At 39.3% G+C, this 21,887-nt stretch overlaps 1 protein-coding gene across 1 annotated transcript in view; it reads right to left on the bottom strand.

Moving 5' to 3' along the window:
* Positions 1-261: 261 nt before the first annotated feature.
* The window catches only part of SLC16A2 (solute carrier family 16 member 2), a 169,833-nt gene continuing 148,207 nt past the window's right edge, over positions 262-21,887 (bottom strand). The window contains exons 2-6 of the mRNA XM_049767257.1: positions 13,053-13,197; positions 10,079-10,529; positions 8,767-8,910; positions 3,089-3,317; positions 262-1,377 (exon numbers count right to left, since the gene is read on the bottom strand). Coding sequence (XP_049623214.1) covers positions 1,157-1,377; positions 3,089-3,317; positions 8,767-8,910; positions 10,079-10,529; positions 13,053-13,197 — 1,190 coding nt within the window. The 3' untranslated portion in view covers positions 262-1,156. The remainder of the gene's footprint in view (positions 1,378-3,088; positions 3,318-8,766; positions 8,911-10,078; positions 10,530-13,052; positions 13,198-21,887) is intronic.

The following is a 21,887-nucleotide window of genomic DNA, read 5'->3' as shown; positions in this document are numbered from 1 at the left end:
TTGTCTAAACACTTTTGGGATTCAGGATGAGATAGGATTTTCCCTAAAACAGTCTCTTTTCAGGTCTGGTCCAGTTAGAAGTATTGACCTCTCATAAATAATGAGAGATAGAGGAGTTGGTACTTCACCAAGTTAATAATTATTCCTCTTTTCACAGTGTCATCTTCACCATTAGTCCTTCTGTGCCTGCTGAGATGAAAGTAGTTTCTTTACATTTGAAGATGGATAAAATGTGGGTATTAGGAGTGAACTTTAGGCCTTACTGTCCAAGGAAATTTTTAAAAACCAGCAAATAGAACTTTTAAAAAAACACTGAGGGTGATATACTTATTTACATGATGATTAGAGAAACTTGAGCCAAAAAGTGACTTGTGGCTCTGCCCAAGATGAGTGGAACTGATACTAGTATTAGGCATGGATCAGACCAAGATAAGGCTAATTGGCTTAATCTCTATGTCCCTCATATCTTCAAGCACCCGTGTGTATAAGACAGTCAATTAATAGCAACAGGAGGAAGAGACTGAAAGGATGCAAAAGAGGGAAAAGGAGAAGAAAAGGAAGCAGACTGTTAACCAACCATTTGGTGGGAAGCCAACCTGTACACTTGTAAATTGATGGCACCTATAGCCCTTAGGAAATCAAGTCCCTCTGGGACTCTAAGGTTAAACAAGGCTCATTATCTTATTTTACTTTTCTGACATCTCTGTTTTGACCTTAACATCTAACTCCCAAGGACTGATCTTAAGGAACTCCCCAGCATGCAGAGGATTAGGTCTCCTCACCCTGCTTCTAGGGACATAGTAGCACCATTAGCAATTGTTTTGAGGGATGGCTAACAAGCTGGAGCCAGGATGTCCCTCCCTTTTCTCCCCGGAGGTTAGAAGGTGAGGGGGGTTAATTACAAGTTTTTCTAGATCCTAGGGGAAGAATGGCCTTGGCATGTTTCAGACATTCAGGAAGAGAATTTATATAATGCATTTAGAACACTTGGAACTTTGACTCAAAAAGAAGTCAGTTGACTAAAACACTATGTGCATAGGTTTAGGTACAAGTGTGGTGGTGGCAAATATGTAAATGCTGAGCATGTCAGGGTAAAGGAAAAGGTCTGGGGAGGAGCAAACAACAGCAAAAAATAGAAAAACAAAAAGGAGGCAGATTAGATTGGTTCCTCAGGGGTTGGGGACCCTGGTAACAGCTCCCTGTTGGGGTCTGGTTCTGAAGCCAACATCTTATCTTTGCTGGAATCTCTTTGATCTTTCTTAAACATCCGTTGATGCATCAGAGGGACAAAAGAGAGAATTACAGCTCCTATGATAGGGGGCACACCGGCAAAGTAGAAGGCGATATGGTAGTCTCCAAAACAGTTGCGAAGGAGACCTGAAACAATGAAGACAGATAAAGCAACTCAGCTTTGTCCAGCTGCCCACAATTCTTTCTGACTCTTATCGAGCCATCATACTGCCCCTCTTGGCCTGTAATACCTTGGCCCAGGAACACCCTCATATTAAACACTTTTGTATGGAAGAAATAGAATATCTTCTATAAATACAGAAGGTTTCTTCTTGAAGTTTTGGAAGCACAGACACTTGAGGCTAATGTTCATTATGAATGAAGCTAAAATAACTTCTCCGAAAGTTCTCCATTTGTGGCTTTCTTGGAGTTAATCAACTTCTTGTCACTTCTAGGCATAGAGTTTAGAGGAATGCTGGTTTAAAATAGTTCTATAAAATGGGCTGGAGCAATAGTATAGTGGGTAGAGCATTTGCTTTGCATGCAGCCAACACAGGTTTGATCCTAGGACATCCCACTATGCCCTGAGTAATTCCAGTAGGAATTACTGAGTACAGAGCCAGGAGTAACCTTTGAGCACCTCTGGGTTTGACCCAGCCCCCCCAAAACAAAACAAAAATAGTTCAGCCTCATGTTAGTTCACAATGTTAATATTCTCCTGTACCCAATTTGGCCTAGAGTGTTTTCAAATTTTCATTTTTGCACTTTCTCTGAAACCCCTAATTTTCCCTGAAAAGAGGCTATATGAGTATCCTTCCTTCCACATATAGATAAATTGATCCTTTGGCTTCCTATATCTTGCCAATACCATGATGTATAGTGGGTAACTCAAGCTTATCTGCGGAAGCTAATGTGGGACATTTCAAGTAGAATAACTGAGCAAAGACAAATCAGTCTTTGGGATATTTAGGAGACAAGAGAACCAAAAATGTAAACTATAGGATCTACCTTTGAGATCAGGAACTGGACAGTGGTTCTCCTGTGTCAATGGTCATTGCAAAAAAAACCTGAATGGAGGCTTTTTTTACTGTCACATATGATAATCAGAAGTACACTTAGCACCATAGGCAGAATTGACATTCTAGAAATATTTATAACCCATTTGACCAGCCTCCGAGAGAAAAGATAACAACACATCAATATTTTTAATAAATCTTATAAAAAGTAAATTACTTTTTTCCTTTTATTGATTTTCCTTGTGTGCTATGTTCCCTGAGATATCAAAAACACTTTTTTTTGGTAGAGTGGAGAGAAAAATTGGGTATGTTGAAACATGTCAAGCCATCACATTCCTATTTTCTTTAGGAAGTAGCCTTGCTGACCAAATCCTGGGATGTGCCTTAATAAAGTCTCTATTATAGGCTCAATTCAGAAGCCATTAGAATAGAAGGAGGTGTCTCAAAACATTATTAACTTATAATAGTTTGATAAACTGTTCTCTTCTTCCTGACCTTGAAGATAATTATTTCTTCATGAAAAGAAAGAGAAGACACATGAACAGTAGAGTAATCAAGGTCAATCCATTTCTCTCTCCACTCTTTTAGAATCAGTTCTCTCTACCCTCTTGAAATTAGTGCAGTAAAAACACACTAAAGCAGATATACAGCCATGAAAATCCCATTTCCCAAAATGAATCGATGTTTTTCCATCAGTAGTTGTAAATTATTTTGTGTACTCTAATGAAGCTGCTTAAAAAGAGATGAAGAAAAGAGACCTCTATGAGAGATGTTTAGGAAATTTTGAGCTCAGGGAAGGTAGGATTCCTACTCTCACATTTTCCCTAGAATATCATCCTCACCTGCAATGGGGGGTCCAGCAATCATAGGTAGAGCCATCATGCCCAGGAGGTAACCAATGGCTTGTGAAGCCTGCATTGGACCCACCAGCTCAAATGCAATGGGAGCCATGATGGTGATGAAGAAGCCATCACAAAGGCCCAGGAATAGGCAAACAACGATGAGGCCTCCAAAGCCCTGGCACAGGGGAATCATCATAGACATCAGACCAAGAAGCAGGAAGGAGATGACCTAAAAGAGCAAGGGCCTGAGGTTATTTTATATTGGCTAAACAAAATCATGTAATAAATCATGTCTTCTTTCTGAGGCTTTCATTTCTGCTAACAGTAAAATGGAATAAGGATTGCTGACAATTATTGTTCAACCAAATAATTACTAAAGCCCCCTTAAGTGATGAAAGAAAATTTTTATATCTTTTTGAATAAATTGTATTTTGGCCATACCAAATGGTATTTGGTGGCTACTCAGCTTATTGCTGGAGGTGGGGGTTGCTCCCAGAATTTCTTAGGGAGGGGGTACTGAATCAAATCCAGTGCCCTCATAAAAAATGTCCAATTTTAAGGGGGTTTTAATTTAACTGTAATTATTAATATTTGTGTTTGATTTTGAGTGATAACTGGTGATGCTTAAGGCATATTCCTACTTCAGTGACCTGCATCACACCTGGCGGTACTTGGAGGAGGTCTCCAACATATATGTTCACCTACTAATCTAACTCTCTGGCACATCTTTCCATAATTTTTAATAAAGGTGTAGGAATGTGTCCCTACCTCCAACAATTTGTTTGTGGGCTGAGGAGATAGTATAGTGCTTAGGGCACTTTCCTTGAATGCAGATAACCTGGGTTCAATTCCTGCACACTATTTGGTTCCCCAAGTTTACCAAGAATTATTCCAGCGCAGAGCCATGAACACCACTTGGTGTATCCCCAAGAGTTTGTTTGCACTAGTCTTAGACAAAAAGTCTTGCTCTTTCTGTTGTTTGATGTTGTATTTGACCACACTAAGCATCAGAGTGTGGATTAGATCATGTTGGTATTTTCATATCCAAGTAAAATACAGGATGAGGTAGGGAAGGCAGTGAGGATGACCTGTATCATGATTAGAGAGGTGTGTAAATAGAAAGCACAAATTCCTCAAATATGGACTGATATAATGTCCATTTTTGTGGAGTGCTGACTTTAGTAAACATCTTGACTTGAAAGAAACCATTAGGTTCACCTAGATTTCTTATTCTTTAAGATATATGACATATTGTCCCGTTTTAGACCTGATAGGTGGAATGTCACTGAGGTCTTCTGGGATTGACTGAGTACGTATCCTGTGAAGGCAACAAAGAGGACTTAAATGAGATCCAAGTTACTAGCAGAAGATCTAAAGGATCTGAAATCATTACTGTGCTCTTTGGGAGCTGAACAAAGCCTCTAATACAAAGAAACTACCTTTCTGTAGGTGGTGTTTTCACTTCTATAAAAGGACAACTAATATCACAACTGGTTCCATTTTTATTTGTCAGTTGTACTCAGGGAGCCAATCAGGGCCTTCAACCAGTAGAGCTCAGCTGGCATGTGTTGTGAGAAATTGAAGCTAGGGCCTCATACACTTCAGTCATGTCTTCAGTTCCAAAACGGAATTTTTAGTTAAGGTCTCTACAACCATGCCTGTAAACCAGACTAAATATGGCAGAGAAAGACCTCCTCCCAACTGCAGCAATTGTAGCCAGCAAAGCCAGGTTGTACTAGATTCAGGGCTAGGAGCAGATCTGTTTACCAAGACCATCATAGGAACTAAAATTTTACAAAAGTTTATACAAGCAGACTGACTTAGGAATGGGTAGTAAGATAAAGGCTGTTTTAATACTCTCAGTGTTAGTTTGTTTTGGGAGAAGAGAAATATATTGATCATGTCAGAAAGAGGAAATCAGAGCCAGAGAGTAGAGGAGATAGGGTACTTTTCTTGCATGTGCTAAACTCCAGTTTGAGTCCCCAATACAACATATGGTTACCAAGCACTGTCAAGAGTAATCCATGAGCACAGAGCCACTAGTAAGGTTTGAGCACCACCTGGTGTGGTTCCCTCCTCTCAAAGGGAAACCTCTTAATTGGGACACTTTTAAACTTTCCAATACTTTTTGAGAAAGCTAGGCAGAATCTAGAAATTAGTATCCTAATACTCCATCTTCTCCTCTAGGAGACTCATACACAACTTTATGAAAACCAGAACCACCTATCAACCTAGTCACAATGGTATTGTAATTAGATTATCATTAATAAACATTAAGTAACTCATTAATTGATTTTAGTTAGTTTCTAGCTGTTTTTAGAGACCTTGACAAAATTTTTAGAAACAGGAAACTCACATTGGTATTAAGAATCATGTCCCACAAATTGCCTCAACATGAAACTTTACTGCAAGTTTTAACCATTTCATTTCCAGCACATTATTCAAGGGCTTAACATCAGACAAGTATGTCTTTGTCCATAGCAGGAAACCAAATAATTAGTGAATGGCTCTTAAGAACATAAGTATGTATATTCCACTCCTCTTGTAGACCTGCATTCCTATACCTGCATTCTTTTTTTCATTTTTGGTATTTGACCCATATTCAGCAGTGCTCAGCGGTTACACTGGCTCTGCACTAAAGAAATAACTACTGGCAGGCTTGGGGAACCATAGGGGATGGTGGGGATCAAACCTGGTTGACTGCATGCAAGGCAAATGCCCTACCTGCTGTGCTATTACTCTGGCCCCTATAACTATTCTTACCCTGAGAAAAAGTATATTTTTATAATTTTTATTTTATATAATTTTATACAATTATTAATAATATGTATATTTCCTTATATATTGTCTTGAATCACCAGTAGAATAAGTTTGGACAAGTGACTTTCCCTTTTCAAACCTTATTTCCTCGATGAATTAAATAAAGGAGTTAAATTATTACAAGTTGATGAAAATACTTCAATTATAATGTACTAATATGGCTTTATATTATTCAAAGTGTAAAACCTGATAAAGAGAAAAATGGCGAGTGGTAGAGCTATAAGGAAATGGTCAGTAATAACACTGCACTAGCAAATACTTCCACCTCTCTTGGAACTTCACTGCATGATAGAACACAATAGTTGCTCCAGCCTTACCTTTCTCATAGGATATAAGATCAGTTCCTTCTCCAATGCTAGTCTAGCCTGATTTCTACTACCCTTTGTCATCTTGGAGATGCTCATTCTGACAGGAAATAATCACAGGTGTAGCATGTAGAAGAGGATTGGAAAAGTACATATAATGTTATACACAGAAAGAAAAAGCATTTGAGGACATTTTCACTGGAATTCAATATTTTATGATTGATTTGTCTTATTTTCAGGCTTTTTGTTTGACTTTAATTGAGTTACTTATTTGGGGGACTTGGCTCGACCACTTAAGGCAGAGCTCTCAAATTTATTTGGCCTTTAACCTCTTTTTCAGAAAAATAAAATCATTTAGTGTCCTAGAAATACACCTTCTTTAAGCAAACAGAAAGTACCCATAAATATGCATGAGTCTACTACTGTCTCCCTTGAATTGTTCTAGTGTCCCCTCTGGGAAGGGTATTATTTTCTCTGGGGAGCAGTAGTTGGGTAAATAATATGAGGAGAATGCTGCTAAGAGTTTAGTTCTGTTCCTACTGTCTATATGAACTTTTCCCTCAGTACTTCTATAACTGTAATAATAGGTTGGACTGGAAAGATAAGATCACACCGATTAAACCAATCCACCAGTTCTTACGATCCTATCACTGAGTTAAATACAACAGAACATTGTAATAATATTCTAGACCCAAAACACTTGAAGTTATTTACAAAAAACCTTTAAATGTGAGACATATAAGAGAAAGCAATTCTTTCTAAATAAAGTTAGGGTCCCTTAAAACTGATGTTAGGAGTTTCACAGGAGATACAGAACTTAACTGTTTCCCAGATGGATTCTTTGTGACCATGTGTTTTCTGGAATTACTATTCTGCCTCCACAAGTTTACACACTTGAGTACCTTCAGGTAAGCTCAGATATATGAATAAAAAGTGTAAGAAAGGTAAAAAAGGCAATATAGTTGCCAAGTAGACAAAGATAGTTGTGGTGTCCATCTATATTCAAGTCATACCAGAGCCTCATTCACATAGAAAGTATCCTCGAGCTATGTCTATTGACTCCAACATTAGACTCTGTTTAATCTCAGGAGGGATTAAAACCTCACATAGATATACAATGCATTTTGATAGTCAAGTCTGATGTTACTTAAAGACTATTCATGGTTCATCCCTGGTGGGCAGGCATCATTCCGGGTGGTATTTGTGGCAGGGAGGTGAGATATAAAATGCTGCAGATTAAAATCCAACCTCCTGCATATAAATCCTGAGTTCAGCATATTAAGATATCTATTTGGTCCCCCAAAATGTTCTATTTACAAAAGCCTTGTTATACCTATATATCTTTTTAGCTTCACATGTGAGGTTATATAAGAAAGGTAAGCATTATGGGGAACACAGTAGGAGTACAACAGATAGGGCACTTGCCTTGCATGAGTTCAATCTCTAAAGTTTCATATGGTCACTTGAGCACTGCCAGTAGTAATTCCTGAGTGCAGAGCCAAAAGTAACTAAACACTGAGTGCCACTGAGTGTGACCCCAAAACAAACAAATGCAACAAAAACAAAAATGAAGAAAAACATAAGAATGATTAATACATAAATGAAGGCAATGAAGACTAGATAAAGGGAGTGAGATCTATACTTTTCTGGCACTTTTGTGCATATGCCAGAAATATTCTATCAATCTGAGGGTATTTTTGAATCAATGCATGATGCCAAATAGCTCTAGAAGAATAAGAGGTGATAGACAAAAAACTAGGATTTGAAGAGAGAAACCCTGGGCTACAGAGTACAGATGCCTAAGACTCCCCGAAAACATATCAGGTAGCAATGAGGTCAATTTGCAGTGGAGAAGGGCCAGGAGAATATCTAAGTCCTGGCTGCAATTTCCTCTCAAATGAGAAAAATGTTAATAATAACCTCCTTTGAAAATATTCTTGGTGCTGAAGAGATGATAGTACAAGGTTTGAGAAGCTTTCTTTAAAAGTTATGGGCCGGGCCGGAGAGATAGCATGGAGGTAGTGCATTTGCCTTCCATTCAGAAGGATGGTGGTTCAAATCCCAGCATCTCATATGGTCCCCCGTGCCTACCAGGAGCGATTTTTGACCATAGAGTCAGGAGTGACCCCTGAGCGCTGCTGGGTGTGACCCAAAAAGCAAAAAAAAGTTATGGGCCAAGGTTTGATCCCTAACTGCATATGGTTTTCCAAACCCTGTCAGGAGTGATCCCTGAACACAGATTAAGGAGGAAACTCTAAGAACCCATGGCCCAATCTACTAAGGGGAAGTGTTCAAGTTTCCACATACTCTCACTGAATTGTTACCCTATTTTGCTCAAGGACACACAAATAAGGACAGTCTTCATTTGAAAGCAGGGGAAAACTGAAGTCCAGAGAACTTTATTCATTTTTTTAATGATTCACAACAATACTAGGATGCAAGACACAGAAGAGGCACACCCTCTATACTTTTATCTCCTAAAACTAGAAATGAACAACCAACTGGCTTATGTTATTCCTCCCTAAAGTGGACTGAATGGATCATCATACAAACCTGCAAGTAGATCTTCTTTAGTCCAGGAATAGAGTCACTGACACGGCCTGACACAAGGCGTCCAAGGCCTGAAGTAGCACCAATACACACCAAAAGCACCCAGGTCTGCTTGATTTCCAAGAACTCCTCTTCCACATACTTCATCTGAAAAACAGCATTAGAACCTCCAGAACAAGAGAAAGAGGGACTGATTTGTTAACTGTTAATATAGTCAGAATCCTCTGCCACTTACTTCTCTAGATTATGGCAAGTGAGCCATTCCCTGTAGTCATAGCTATGGGACAAGTTCTCTGGATGCTTATAATAGTTTAAAATGCTGCATATTGAGCTGTGTATGTGGCTTAAGTAGTAGAGCACATTCATAGCATATGTGAGACCTAAAATTATTCCCTAGCAATGCATGCCACTTTGAGCACTGCCAGGAGTGACTCAACACCCCACCAGTACTAATCAGTGGGGTGCCTGTTAAAAATGGGATAACTGGAGTTTGTGTTTCTAAGAAACAGTTGAGAGGAATAGTAATCTCTTACTCCTGGAAAAATTGGCTAAAAATTAAACAATTATGAAAATCCAAGGATTCCCCTATGATTTTTGCATTCCTTAATCCATATGTGACAGCCTGGTGCAATAATAGGTCACCAGGGAAGAAGATTCCACTGACTCCAGTGGAATAATCCCAAAGTCTGTTTTTAAGAAACATAAGATGTGTAGAAGAGAACAAATGAACTACAGCCAATAATTCTGAAAACTTAATAGTGATGGATGCTCATTAAACAAAGCTAAGTATGTCTTATTTGCTGCAAGATTGCTTAGTATCCTTAAAAGGTTAATACATATTATGATTCTAGTAAAGATTATTATATTTTTTTCTTAACAAATAATTTCACCACAAAGACCAGTATTCCATCAAACAAACAGTCCTTCAGACATCTGGACCTAATCTCCTGAAATATAACTGTATTTGTCAGTTGTAGAAAACATAGGCTAATACATAGGAAACACAAAGTAATATAGAAGCTAATCTATTTCTAATAATTTGTTGGATAATAAACGCAATCACCCTGCTACACCATCAATACACACACACACACACACACACACACACACACACACACACACACACACACACCATCAAGATCTTTCAACTTATACACTTTCCTTCTCTGGGTATTTCCAACTTCTATTTTGTCTTTTTCTTTTAAAGTTCTCAATTCTGCCCTTTCAACAACCTCCACCTCTACCCTATAGACAGAAAAATTGAGAGATGCTTCTTAGGTTCAATAGGTGGGTATTTCACCCTGATATTCCTCACCAGGTGTACATAAGGAACGAAGTAGCCAAGGGCAGCAGCAGCAATCCCGAAGGCCCAGATGCGGTAGGTACGCTGGCGAAACACTCGCATGTTGAAGTATTTCCTGAGCTGAATCAGAAAGTGTTGGCATAGAGTGTGTACACCTCTCTTGCTTGGGGTGTCCTGGGAGCTGGGCAGGAGAGGTCGGTAGGTGAGTGAAAGCAGCATAAGAATAAACATGAAGGTGCTCAACACTTGGAAAGTTTGGGCGAGCTTGATTTTAGCCCCCAGTGTTTTGATGAGGAGGGGGAAGGATATGGAGAAGATGCTACTCCCAGCAGATACCACACCATTGGCCAGACCCAGGCGGCGTTGGAAGTAGTGGCCCAGGATGACAAGTGATGGCTGAAAGGCAAAGGAACAGCCGCAGCCAAAGAGAATCCCGTAAGTGAAGTAACGCAGACTTAGGGAGCTGTGGAGAGATAGAAAGAGCTAGCCTTAGCAAATTGAACAGCAATTCACTGCCCCTCTCCCATTAACCTCTTGAGATCCACATCATCCCACCATTAACGCATAACTAAAATGACTCTCAGAACAGATAAGAAATAGGATATTCTGGTCTTCATTTTGCAGATGGGGAGATATAGTCTCAGAGAATTAGTTATTTACCAATCATAGCATGACTGAAGGGACAGTAAAACTTGGCATTTACCATCTCTATGACTCTTATTTGAAACATAGAGAAAATCATTCAAAAGAAAACCAAAAGCAACCTAAACAAAGACTTGATGAGGGGCTGTAAGGAGTATGTCAGTGACTTAGAATAGTTTCACAGTATGACCCTTCTAGATACCATGTTGGTAACCAAAGCTTTTTTCTAAAGTAACATGCAAGATCTTTGAGAATTTGCCAATATCTGGGAAAGTTATGACACTTCACAGTGTCTTTCATTCAGTATCTTTCTCCATTTTCAGGGCACCCAGAAAGGCTGCTGGTCTCCAGAAACACTCATTACCAATCTTACCCAAAGTCATATATATTCTAAGTAAATTATTACATATCTCATGAAATTTGCATAGGAATTCTGAGGTAAAGAGACCTTTCATATTCCAAAACCCAGATCCCCTGCCTGCTTGATGGGAAGTGGTGTCTCAAAAGAAATGTGGGTCTGACCAAGTAAGACAAGTTTGGGTTTAACATTCTTAAGCTTTACTGTGGCCCAAAGCTTCTGTAATTAAAGATAAAAAGTTAGAGAAAGGCTTTGAAATGTTCATCTTGGCTAGAAATCTGTCTCCAGACAATATTGGCCCAGCCTAATTAAGCCTTTTTTTAGGGGTTGGATAGTATAAATATTAGGGTGTTTTCCTTGCAGACAACTGACACTGATTTGATCCATGACACTACATATGGTTCACCAAATTCCTGAGCACAGAGAAAGGAGAATGTCTTAGGTACAGCTAAGAGCTGTCTTAGTCTTCTTTCCCCAAAAAGATATTTTTGATTTTGAAGCCTCAATATTTTGTGATAGTTCTTTTGATTTGTTTTATTTTGGGGGTCACACTAGCCACAGGCAGGGGTTACTTTGGGCTGTGCACTGAGCAATGACTCCTGGCAGGTTTGGGATCAACCCAGGTTGGCCTTGATCAAGGCAAAAGCCCTACCTGCTGTAGTGTTGCTATGGCCCCTTCTGATAGTCCTTTTTTTGTGGGGGGCATCACGCCCGGCAGTGCTCAGGGGTTACTCCTGGCTATATGATCAGAAATAGCTACTGGCAAGCTTGGGGGACCATATGGGATGCCGGTATTTGAACCACTGTCCTTCTGCATGCAAGGCAAATGCCCTACTTCCATGCTATCTCTCTGGCATGACCCCTTGTGATAGTTGTTATCTGAGCACTGACGTATCTAATAAAACATTTATGGTTAAGCCATCCCTTTCCATAGACAGATCCAGGCCTGACATTTAAGAGCTAGGCCTTTACTGATGCTGATATAGAGCTTGAACTCTTGATTATAAAACAGTTTTCATCACCTTTGCTTTATTCATTTCCATCTACTTGCATCTACAGTGTATGGGTAAGAGTTATAGTTCCAAATGCATTTTTCAGAGTATTTAGGAATTTCCTGATGAGATTATATGTATCCTTTGGCATTTCCCTAAGCAGAAGGTACCGGAGAGATAGCATGGAGGTAGGGCATTTGCCTTGCATGCAGAAGGATGGTGGTTTGAATCCTGGTATCCCATATGGTCTCCTGAGCCTGCCAGGAGCGATTTCTGAGTGCAGAGGCAGGAGTAACCTCTGAGCGCTGCCAGGTGTGCCCCCCCCCCAAAAAACTAGTCAGAAACCTGATCTAAGGTAAAGATAAGGCCATCTGTAAGTGGGCCAGGGTAGGACAAAGCAAGGATTTAGTACAGGGGTTGTTGTGGGCCAAATCCTAGCTTAGCTCAAAGGACAGACTTCTGAGTAGGTTTGTCAAGCCTACCACAATCATCCACCAATCTTGCCTCTCTATTCTCACTTCATAGTATCTGAAGAAACTCAAAGAAATTAAGTCAGATAACAGGAAGTAAGAAGTGTGATTTGGAACTCTAGCTCTAAGCAGAACCATTTTACCACTGAACATGAACCCACATAGCAAGTTCTTTGGCTCTAAAGATGCTCTTACAAGAAGGCAAATGAGATGAAGGAAGGGAAGGGTTTTAGGGATGGAGACTGCATGCCACACATGAGTTTTCTTTCCTCTTTCTTTATTAGATGGTAATGAACCAAGAAACCATTGAAGGCCAGGTATAAACTCTGCTGGACAGTAGATTAGGATGACAGATATCTTTAACTCATAAAGATAGATTACTCATACAGGGCACAATTGTAGCAAAACCCAGTTCTCATTCTTCAAACTGAGTGGAATTCTAGCCTAGAGATTATAACCCATATCCTTCTCTGAGGAGACTAGCTCAGAAAGCAGTCTGAAAAGTTAGCAACTCTTATTCTTACCTGGTGAAGGAGCTGGAATGTAGTCCAATGAAAGCAACAGCAGCTCCTGCAGTTGCTGTAATTCGGCATCCCAAACGATCAGTGAATATACTCACAATTGGAGAACAGAAGAAGATCATGCCCATTGAGAGGGCTCCTACCCAAGCTGCAGAGAAAAAAGAGTAACCACTTTAGCTTAATGTGATAATTAGTGGTATGGCCATTATCACTTTTTCTGGCCTTTAATAGTGGGCATTGCATTGGCCTGAAATGACGACTTGGCATCCCTTAATGGCTAGAGAGATCTTCAAAGAGTGTGTAGTAGGACAAGGTACGAGTAAGGAGTACAGGTCATAATTACACCCAGAATTTCATACAGGGTGTCATTAGAGATCACCAAGTGCATGATAGAGCCTTCTGATTTGCCCTCCCAAAACCGCACTACATTTATCTGTCTCTTTTTTTAATTTGACCATGTGACTGAATTATGATTTATAGATTATATAACTTTAAGCCTGAACTACTATTAAGTTTATCATTTAAAAAATTAAATATGGGGCCGGGAAGGTGGCGCTAGAGGTAAGGTGTCTGCCTTGCAAGCGCTAGCATAGGATGGACTGCGGTTCGATCCCCCGGCGTCCCATATGGTCCCCCCAAGCCAGGGGCGATTTCTGAGTGCATAGCCAGGAGTAAGCCCTGAGTGTCAAACGGGTGTGGCCCAAAAACCAAAAAAAAAAAAAAACCACAAAAAATTAAATACAATCTTAGTGTGAAATTGGGTGCCATGTATTAAAACTAAAGAAATGCTGGTTCTGCTAAGGTTCCTGAATAAGTATGTAGAATGAAATTTCCCTCGCTCTGCAGTTTAAAACATGTCCTGAATTCCATATAAAAATACATTTTTGTTCTTTAAGCCATTCAATATTTGTTACAGAAATTAGACCTACACAATCTGAAACAAATTTCTCCACTATGATTTACTGAAAATAGGTCCAGAAATGAGAAGGGACTTACCAAAGTTAACACAGCAAGTTAATATAGAGCTGGGACTCAAACTCAACCCTTTATTTATAGTCCTTTATTCCTATTATGTAATGGCCCCAAATACCATATATCCACCCAGGTAAAGAGGGTCTGGATGGTCACAGGAGGAAAAAATACAAAGATGAGAGTAAAATATGCATGGTCAAGTAACAATCTGTCTCTTCAAGCTGAGAGAGAGTGCTGCCTGCCAGAACTGCAGGTTTTTTTGAGTAAGGAGACTACCCCAGGCAGGGGAGTAAGAACAGAAAGCCTATCCTGAGCCAGTTCTGCCCAGATTTTCTTGATACATGTAAAATAAGATAAGTAGGAAAAAAATCTCTGTCTTGGATAAAACCAAGTTGTAAACAAACTGATAAAAAGACAGGAATAATCTTTGTTTTGAGTTGAACCAAATTGTAACTTGTAAACCAACAATTCTCCTTTTTTTTTGTTTTTTGGGTCACACCCAGCAGCGCTCAAGGGTTATTCCTGGCTCTATGCTCAGAAATCGCTTCTGACAGGCTCAGGGGACCATATGGGATACCAGGATTCAAACCACCATCCTTCTGCATGCAAGGCAAAGGCCCTACCTCCATGCTATCTCTCTGGTACCTTCTGCCTTCTGTGTCTAAGGCAAACGCCTTACTGCTGTGCTATCTTTCCGGCCCCAATTCTCACTTTTCCTTTAATGAAAAGCAGAAGTTATGAGATAAGCCAGAATAGCTCATGTTCTAAATTTCTAAAATTTTAGAACACAGGGAGATTTGACAAAAACCTCAAATAGAGTGATAAAAGTGGGTGTTATTTTGCATAGGCATGGTGAAAGCTAGGGAAATAAAATAAAAACACTTTAAACCTAGATACGTGCAGGTTGGCCTTTCCCAGGAAGCATTTGGTCATATATTCCAGCTGTAGGCTTCAGTTTTATGTAACCCCAAAGAGTCTTCTAAGTCCCAAGAAAAGTTCTCAAAGCAGCTGTTATAGGCAAAGTACTAGAGTCCTGAGCTTTCACAAGTCCTATGTTGTTGCCATGGCATCATGAAGAATGCTGGGTTTACAAGTCATTGCCGGGATGTCAAAAAGCATGTCCAAATTTGCCAGTCATTGCCTGGGTTGCTCGAAGATTATCCCTGGATTCCTTGTTGTCAAGGTGGCACAAAACCTGTTTTTGGTTTTGATAAAGGAACCCAAAGTTTGGGGCTGTGAGGCTGATCTCAGAGCAGCTGAAGTTTAAGTCAAGTTAATATGAAAATATTCAGTGTTAAAGTCTCACTTACAACATATAAATTTAAGAGTTCCTATCCCTAATATTTCCGCATTTTACTGGGTCTATGCAAAAAGAAAAAAGGATAATGCCACAAAGTACCATTGGGGCACCAGGGGACTATGGCTAGGTTGTAGTATTTATCCCTCATTTAATGTCATTTTCTATAATTCTTGATACATAGGTAAACAACAACACTGTTCCCCAAGAAATATATAAAAATATATAAAAATCCCCTATTTTCTGCTGTAAAAGTCCAAAGGAGCATTACTATTCCCAAATAAAGCAATGCATACGAGGAAATACAAATATCCCCTCATGTCTGTTGAGTAAGTCCAAGGTGGGTAGAGTCTGTAATACTGCTTCAGCTAATGAGGTGATCTGTCAGCTGATGGCAGTCAAATAGATGGTGGAAATGTCCTGAAGCTGCTGGGTAGAGTTATGGACTAAGATCAGTCCTGATCCAAGGCCTACTCAAGAATCTAGTTTTGGTATGAGTGGCAGTCTATGGTGATGAGAGGTTTAAAGGGGCAGACGGCTGGCATGTGGGAGTGGAATGGTGTTGCAGAGCACAAGGTATATTGAGTTGTAGGCATAAAGGGGCCTAATTGGGAGAACAACAAATACAGGATAAGAGAGCATGGAGAAACAATGGAAAAGGTTTTACATAGTGGCAGGCAGGGGAGTGGAAAGATAAAAGAACTGTGCAACACAAGCAGACATTACATATGGCACAGATGGACATTAAACTATCATAAATGAGGCCACCACACACACAAATGCACAAACATACACAGTAGATTGATCAATATGTTATATCTTTTAAACTGATCCATTGAGGATGGTAAATGTGAATGAGCCAAAGCGCTTCATAGATATAAAGCCAGCAAGTAAGGTGGTGAAGAAATTATAGACTTGACTGTAAAAACATCATAGGTTAGGTTATGCATACATCATATGAAAACCGATTGGATTTTTCATATCCTGTCCTGAGTGTATCAAAATTTTATTCAGAAATTGCTAAACATCCTACAATAAGCACTGTAATAAGAGTGAAGAACACAGAACACTGTAATGTGAGTCCAGAGTATTCAGTACCTTTCCTGTAGGCTTTTCTGTTAAATATATTAGAACATTTTAGTGAATGTATTTAAATTGAAAATGGATTGCTAAAACAGTCTTATAGTGAGCACTTTAATGGGAGTTTAGAGTATAGAGCACTGTCATGTGAGTTTGGAGCATCCCACTTCTTTTGTATGGATGACTCTGAACAAAAAATATTAGAATATTATTACATACATACTAGTTTGTAAAGAAGTTACTAAAACATTCTTAAAATGAGCACTCTAGTGGGTGTCCCTGGCACCCAAATTTATTCAGAGATCTGTGGACAAAACCATTAAAACATTATTGCAGACATCTTTTAAATGGCAATGAGCTGATCACCTGCTTTAATTTATGCAGTTTTATTCATTGCTATAGGTTCCTTTTAAGTATTAAAGAGGAAATAAGCTGTTGACTTCACAGTAGAGGTAGGGGTAGCCAAAACTTCGTGAACATCAAATTTAAACCAGCATTGTCTCACTGCATTTCTATAGCAGGCAGTGTAATGACCTCTATTTCACCATAATAATTTAATGACCTCTATTTTACCATAATAATTCAAAACAGAAAATAAGTTATATTTTTTCAAGTTGTTCTTAGACTCAATAACATACTGTGACATGTCAAGGTTATCTAAGGGGAAGTCCACATAGGTCTGTATATTTTACTTCTGCTTAACCTTGTAGGAAAAGCACTTTAGATGCATTAAAAGCACAGGTGGTAATTTCCAAATTTGTATCTTTTTTTAGATAATCCTGCTGAGCTTTGCAATGAATGCAATAGGACCTGTTGTTGTCTGTCAGTTTTTCTTCTTTGGACAATAACTTAAGGCAATCCTGGAGTTTACATTTGCTTGTCGATGATAGTGGCAGAGATAGGGTGCATGAAAATCTCAAATGTCCGAGACTTTTTGTGACAGGTTAGACACTGGACTGCGGATTTGAAATGGCCTTGAAAAAGTGTAACAATAATACTCATTGAGCTGATTGTTTCTCTGCTGAGCATGCTCTGCAGCCATCAAGTCATTGAGAAGACCATTATATTTCTCTTTATGTCTTTTTCTGCCCTTTGGCTTTATTCATATCTTCATGGAGACCCTTCATCAGAAATAGAAGTAGTTCATGTGAATCTTGTTGGCTCTGCCCTGCAAACTGGTCATTGATCTTTAAGTCTTATCTTCAAGTCTTTTGGACTGATAAGCATGTGCTATACTGCCCAATGGGCTTTCATAATTAGGTCAATTTGTTTTGCCACTATACCTTTATGCCCCAATGGATTTGACTTGTTAATATCATCCTGGTAATGGGTTAGGTTGAAATAATTTGTCAAACATGGAGTGTTACACAGGCACTGCAATATTGAATTCATGCAACAAGTGTTTCATAAGTTACAAAGTCAGTGAGAGTTGGTCCAGTTCCTCCAAAAACCAAATTGAAAATTTGAATCTCATTACTCTTTTTTTGTTTTTGGGCCACAACCGGCTGTGCGTAGGGGTTACTCCTGGCTATCTGCTCTAAAATAGCTCCTGGCAGGCACGGGAGACCATATGGAACGCCGGGATTTGAACCAACCACCTTAGGTCCTGGATCAACTGCTTGCTAAACAAACGCCGCTGTGCTATATCTCTGGCCCCGAATCTCATTACTCTTAGTCTCTGCTTTAGTACGATACGTCAGCTTGTTGTTCTGATTAACCTGTTGGAATTTATGTTGGTTTCCTTTTCTATTTGTCTTGAGTAATCTGTGTTGTATCTGAGGAGGAGCAGGAAAGATTCAGCTTGATTGGTTCCTTATCCCATTCAGCAGGAATCTGTGGCTTGGTTTCATCATTTGTAAGAACTTTGTTTCTTACGAGGCATAATAGGACCCAGAATTTCTTGGTGAGGTTGCCATCTGTAGGAATATAAGCATATCCTTTTCCTCTTAAAGATTATCATCTATCCATTCTTTGTAAATTTTTACCCAAATAGGTGAAATAACTGATTTTTGGGCCAGTGTATCTTCTTGAAAGTGTCTTTCAGCAGCTGTGTGGGGCTCCATTGGGGGTAAATTCAAGAAGTTTAGTAAAAATGCTATGAAGCATAAAAAGTAAAGTGATGACATTCCTCCTTTCATGTATTTTAATAACTGAGTTTGAGGGTTCTGAGCACATGTTCAACAAGGATTGAACAATCCCTGAAGATTGCAAGGGATACTAATGACATGCTTGATTTGCTATTCTTTACAGAAGGATTGAAAGTTTTACTAGTGTAGGCTGGGTTATTATACATTTTGATGGTATGGGAAACAACCATGACAGAAAAACATTGAAGTAAAAAGGAACAAAGATTCTTATCTCTTTCAGAAATCATAGGAATGTTAATAAGTGTCAACTACTACATGAAGATATGGCTTGTTTGGGGAAAGGTTAACATAGTGATATCTGCTATAATACACTCATCTGCAGACCTTGGAGGTTGGTTCCAGCTACATGTGAGGTACAGTTCAAAGGGGTGCAAATATTACTTGAACTGACAATTTGTGTGGCTTACCTTTATAGAATGCAATAATATACATGAAGAAGACTAGTGTTTATGTGTACTGCTTGGTGCTCTTCTACAGATGATGTGAAAATAGATGTTGCCAGGCAATCAGCAGTTTTGTTTTCTTGAAGTCAGGAAAGCCAAAATGAGATCTTATGTTAGTGATAAAAATAGATTTAGAATGCTTTCTTAAAAAGGTTCATAGTTTCTGAAGTAATTCCTGAACTACATGGTTGTAAGCACTTAAGAAAGAAGTTAGAATTTTAGGAAAAATGATGACCATGTATGCTGAGTCACACATTATGTTACATGGGTATAATACATGAGAAACTAAGTAAATCATCATGGCAAGTTCCACTTATTGGGCAGACTTATAATTTTTCAACACTGTTGTGGTCAGTGAGGGACCAGTGATACCACCTTTCCCTGATGAAGAGGCATCTATATAAAATACTAGAGCATCAGGAATTGAAGAAGAATGTATTATAGGGCTCGGAGAGATAGCACAGCGGTGTTTGCCTTGCAAGCAGCCAATCCAGGACCAAAGGTGGTTGGTTCGAATCCCGGTGTCCCATATGGTCCCCCGTGCCTGCCAGGAGCTATTTCTGAGCAGACAGCCAGGAGTAACCCCTGAGCATCGCCGGGTGTGGCCCAAAAACCAAAAAGAAAAAAAAAGAATGTATTATAGATGAAATTACAAAAGGTATCTTTCTGAAAAAAGTCCACGTGTTTCTAGCTGGATAGTGCAAACAGCTAAGGCTGTTTGAAGGGCTTCACTGAGAAACAGAATGGATTTAATTTTCATTTTATGAATGGGAAAGTCAATGACATGGTGCTAGTAGTCCAGTAGTGCATGTGCTCACAGTCTCCCTTTAATTCCAAGAGCAGATATCAATTCCAAATTCAGCATAAGGGTGTGAGGCTATCTAATGTTTAAATAGATAGATTCTAATTTGCCAGATAATTGGGTTATAGAAGTAGTTGTTGATTGGTGGCACAACAAAGAACAGTAAACATACTTTTTCCAGGGTTAAACCTTAGAGATAAGACTTTTGGAGCTGGCCCATAAAAATTCTAATTTCTTTTGAGTTTCAGGTTTTAGCTGCCTTGGGCTATACAGGGCAGAATCCCCTTTCAAGGTGAGAAGTAGGTTCCTGAGCTCAGAGTTGGGAATTCCAAGGTGGGGCAGACCCAATGAATGTTTCCCAGTAGTTTTTGAAAGTCATTAAGAGTTCTTAGATATTTCTGGCAAGTGGAGATTTTCTGGGTATGTACTGTAGTGTGTTCCAGAACATAGCCCAATTATTTATATAGGGGCAGCATCTGAACTTTCTCTGTGGCAACCTGTTAACCAGTCACTGGCAAGCATGTCATCACATCCTCATATAATCTCTGAAGTTCCTTGTCATTATGCAAGATATTATCCATATAGAGAATATATAAACATGGGAAAACCTTGCATAAACAGGGCATAAAACCATATCAGCAAAATATTGGCTCAAGTTTTGTGAATTGGTTATTCCCTGAGGTAAAATAATCCACATAAATTTATGCATGGGGACCCTGTTGTTAAGAGAGGGAATGAATAATGCAAAGCATTTGTGAAATTCTGGATATACAGTATTTTATAAAATTGGTCTTTTAGGTCTATCACAACCAACGGCCAGTCTTTAAGAATAGTTGCTGGAGCAGGGAGACTGGGTTGTAATGTGCACATGAGAACCATAGTAGAATTAACATTCCTTAAATCAATTAACAACCACCATTTTCCAGACTTCTTTTGTATAACAGAAACAGGAGAGTTCAATTTTGAAAATGAGGATTCAATATGTCCCAGTTTAAGTTGTTACTCCATCAAGTCTATTACCACCTTTAATTTTGTGTTGTTAAGGGGCCACTGTGGTGTCCATACAGGATTGTGGGATATCTAATGAATGTGGAAGGACATCAGGCACTGAACTACAGTAGCTCCAATTAAAAAGGCATGGCCTCTGAACTAGTGGCCGGAGAGGAATCTGGAGGAGTAATATGATAGTCAGCATGCCATTGATCATGTAGATCTCCAACCCATAGATTCCAGGGTAAGGGAGCTACATATGTTAGGAAGGTGGCCACCTGTACTGGACCAATGAATTAATGGCTTCTAACAATCTGTCAGGCAGAGAAAGAAAGCACTGAATCGATTCTTTGTAGGCCATAAGGTATTTCTTACAAGGCCCTATTACAGGAGCAGAGTTGGGAAGAAATGATAGAAACATCAGCACTTGTGCCAAACATACTTTTACATTTCTTCCCATGAATCTCAAGGCTTATAAGTGTAGCTTGGCCTTTGTAAGCTTAGAGGTAAAGGTCATCAGAGGATTAGTGGAGGCAGTTATTGGGTTGGTGTTACAAAGTTTTCAATCCTCAAGGTGATCAGAGTGGCCAGGCATTACAAAGAGGAATAGAAGAAGCTGAGCAATATAGTCTAGCTTCTCAAAAGTCCAAACAGTTGACACTGAAATGACAATTATTATTTCTCAAACACGATCAGGTTCTATCACCCCCACATGAATGATGATTCCCTTAACAGACGATTTCTCCCCAGGAGAATTGTCCGAGGATCGGACAGGATCAGTTCCTTTATGCCAGACCTTAATTTGTAGGGACTCTAGGCTGGTGTTATGGTTACAGTCCAATGGCAGGGGATATCCAAGGCACAACTTCCTATAGTAGCAGGCTTCAGTGAATCTATTTTTGTAGCTCTGTTGGCTGGGCTGAGGAGGTGAGCTGTCAGTATGAGTGTCCTATGATTCAGTGGGGCCTGAGACTTGCCCTGTACCCTTTTTACTGAGACATTCTGACTTGGTACTGGTCTCAAGAATGCAGGTCCAAGGAGGAATCTTGCAGATTCTTCAAAGATGCTCTAGTTTTCCATAGTTAAAACATCTGCCCTGAATCTGTT

Source organism: Suncus etruscus, chromosome X, assembly GCF_024139225.1.
Source record: "Suncus etruscus isolate mSunEtr1 chromosome X, mSunEtr1.pri.cur, whole genome shotgun sequence".
Lineage (NCBI taxonomy): Eukaryota > Metazoa > Chordata > Mammalia > Eulipotyphla > Soricidae > Suncus > Suncus etruscus.
Note: the sequence above shows the minus strand (reverse complement) of the source record. Positions and strands in the feature narration are given on the sequence as shown.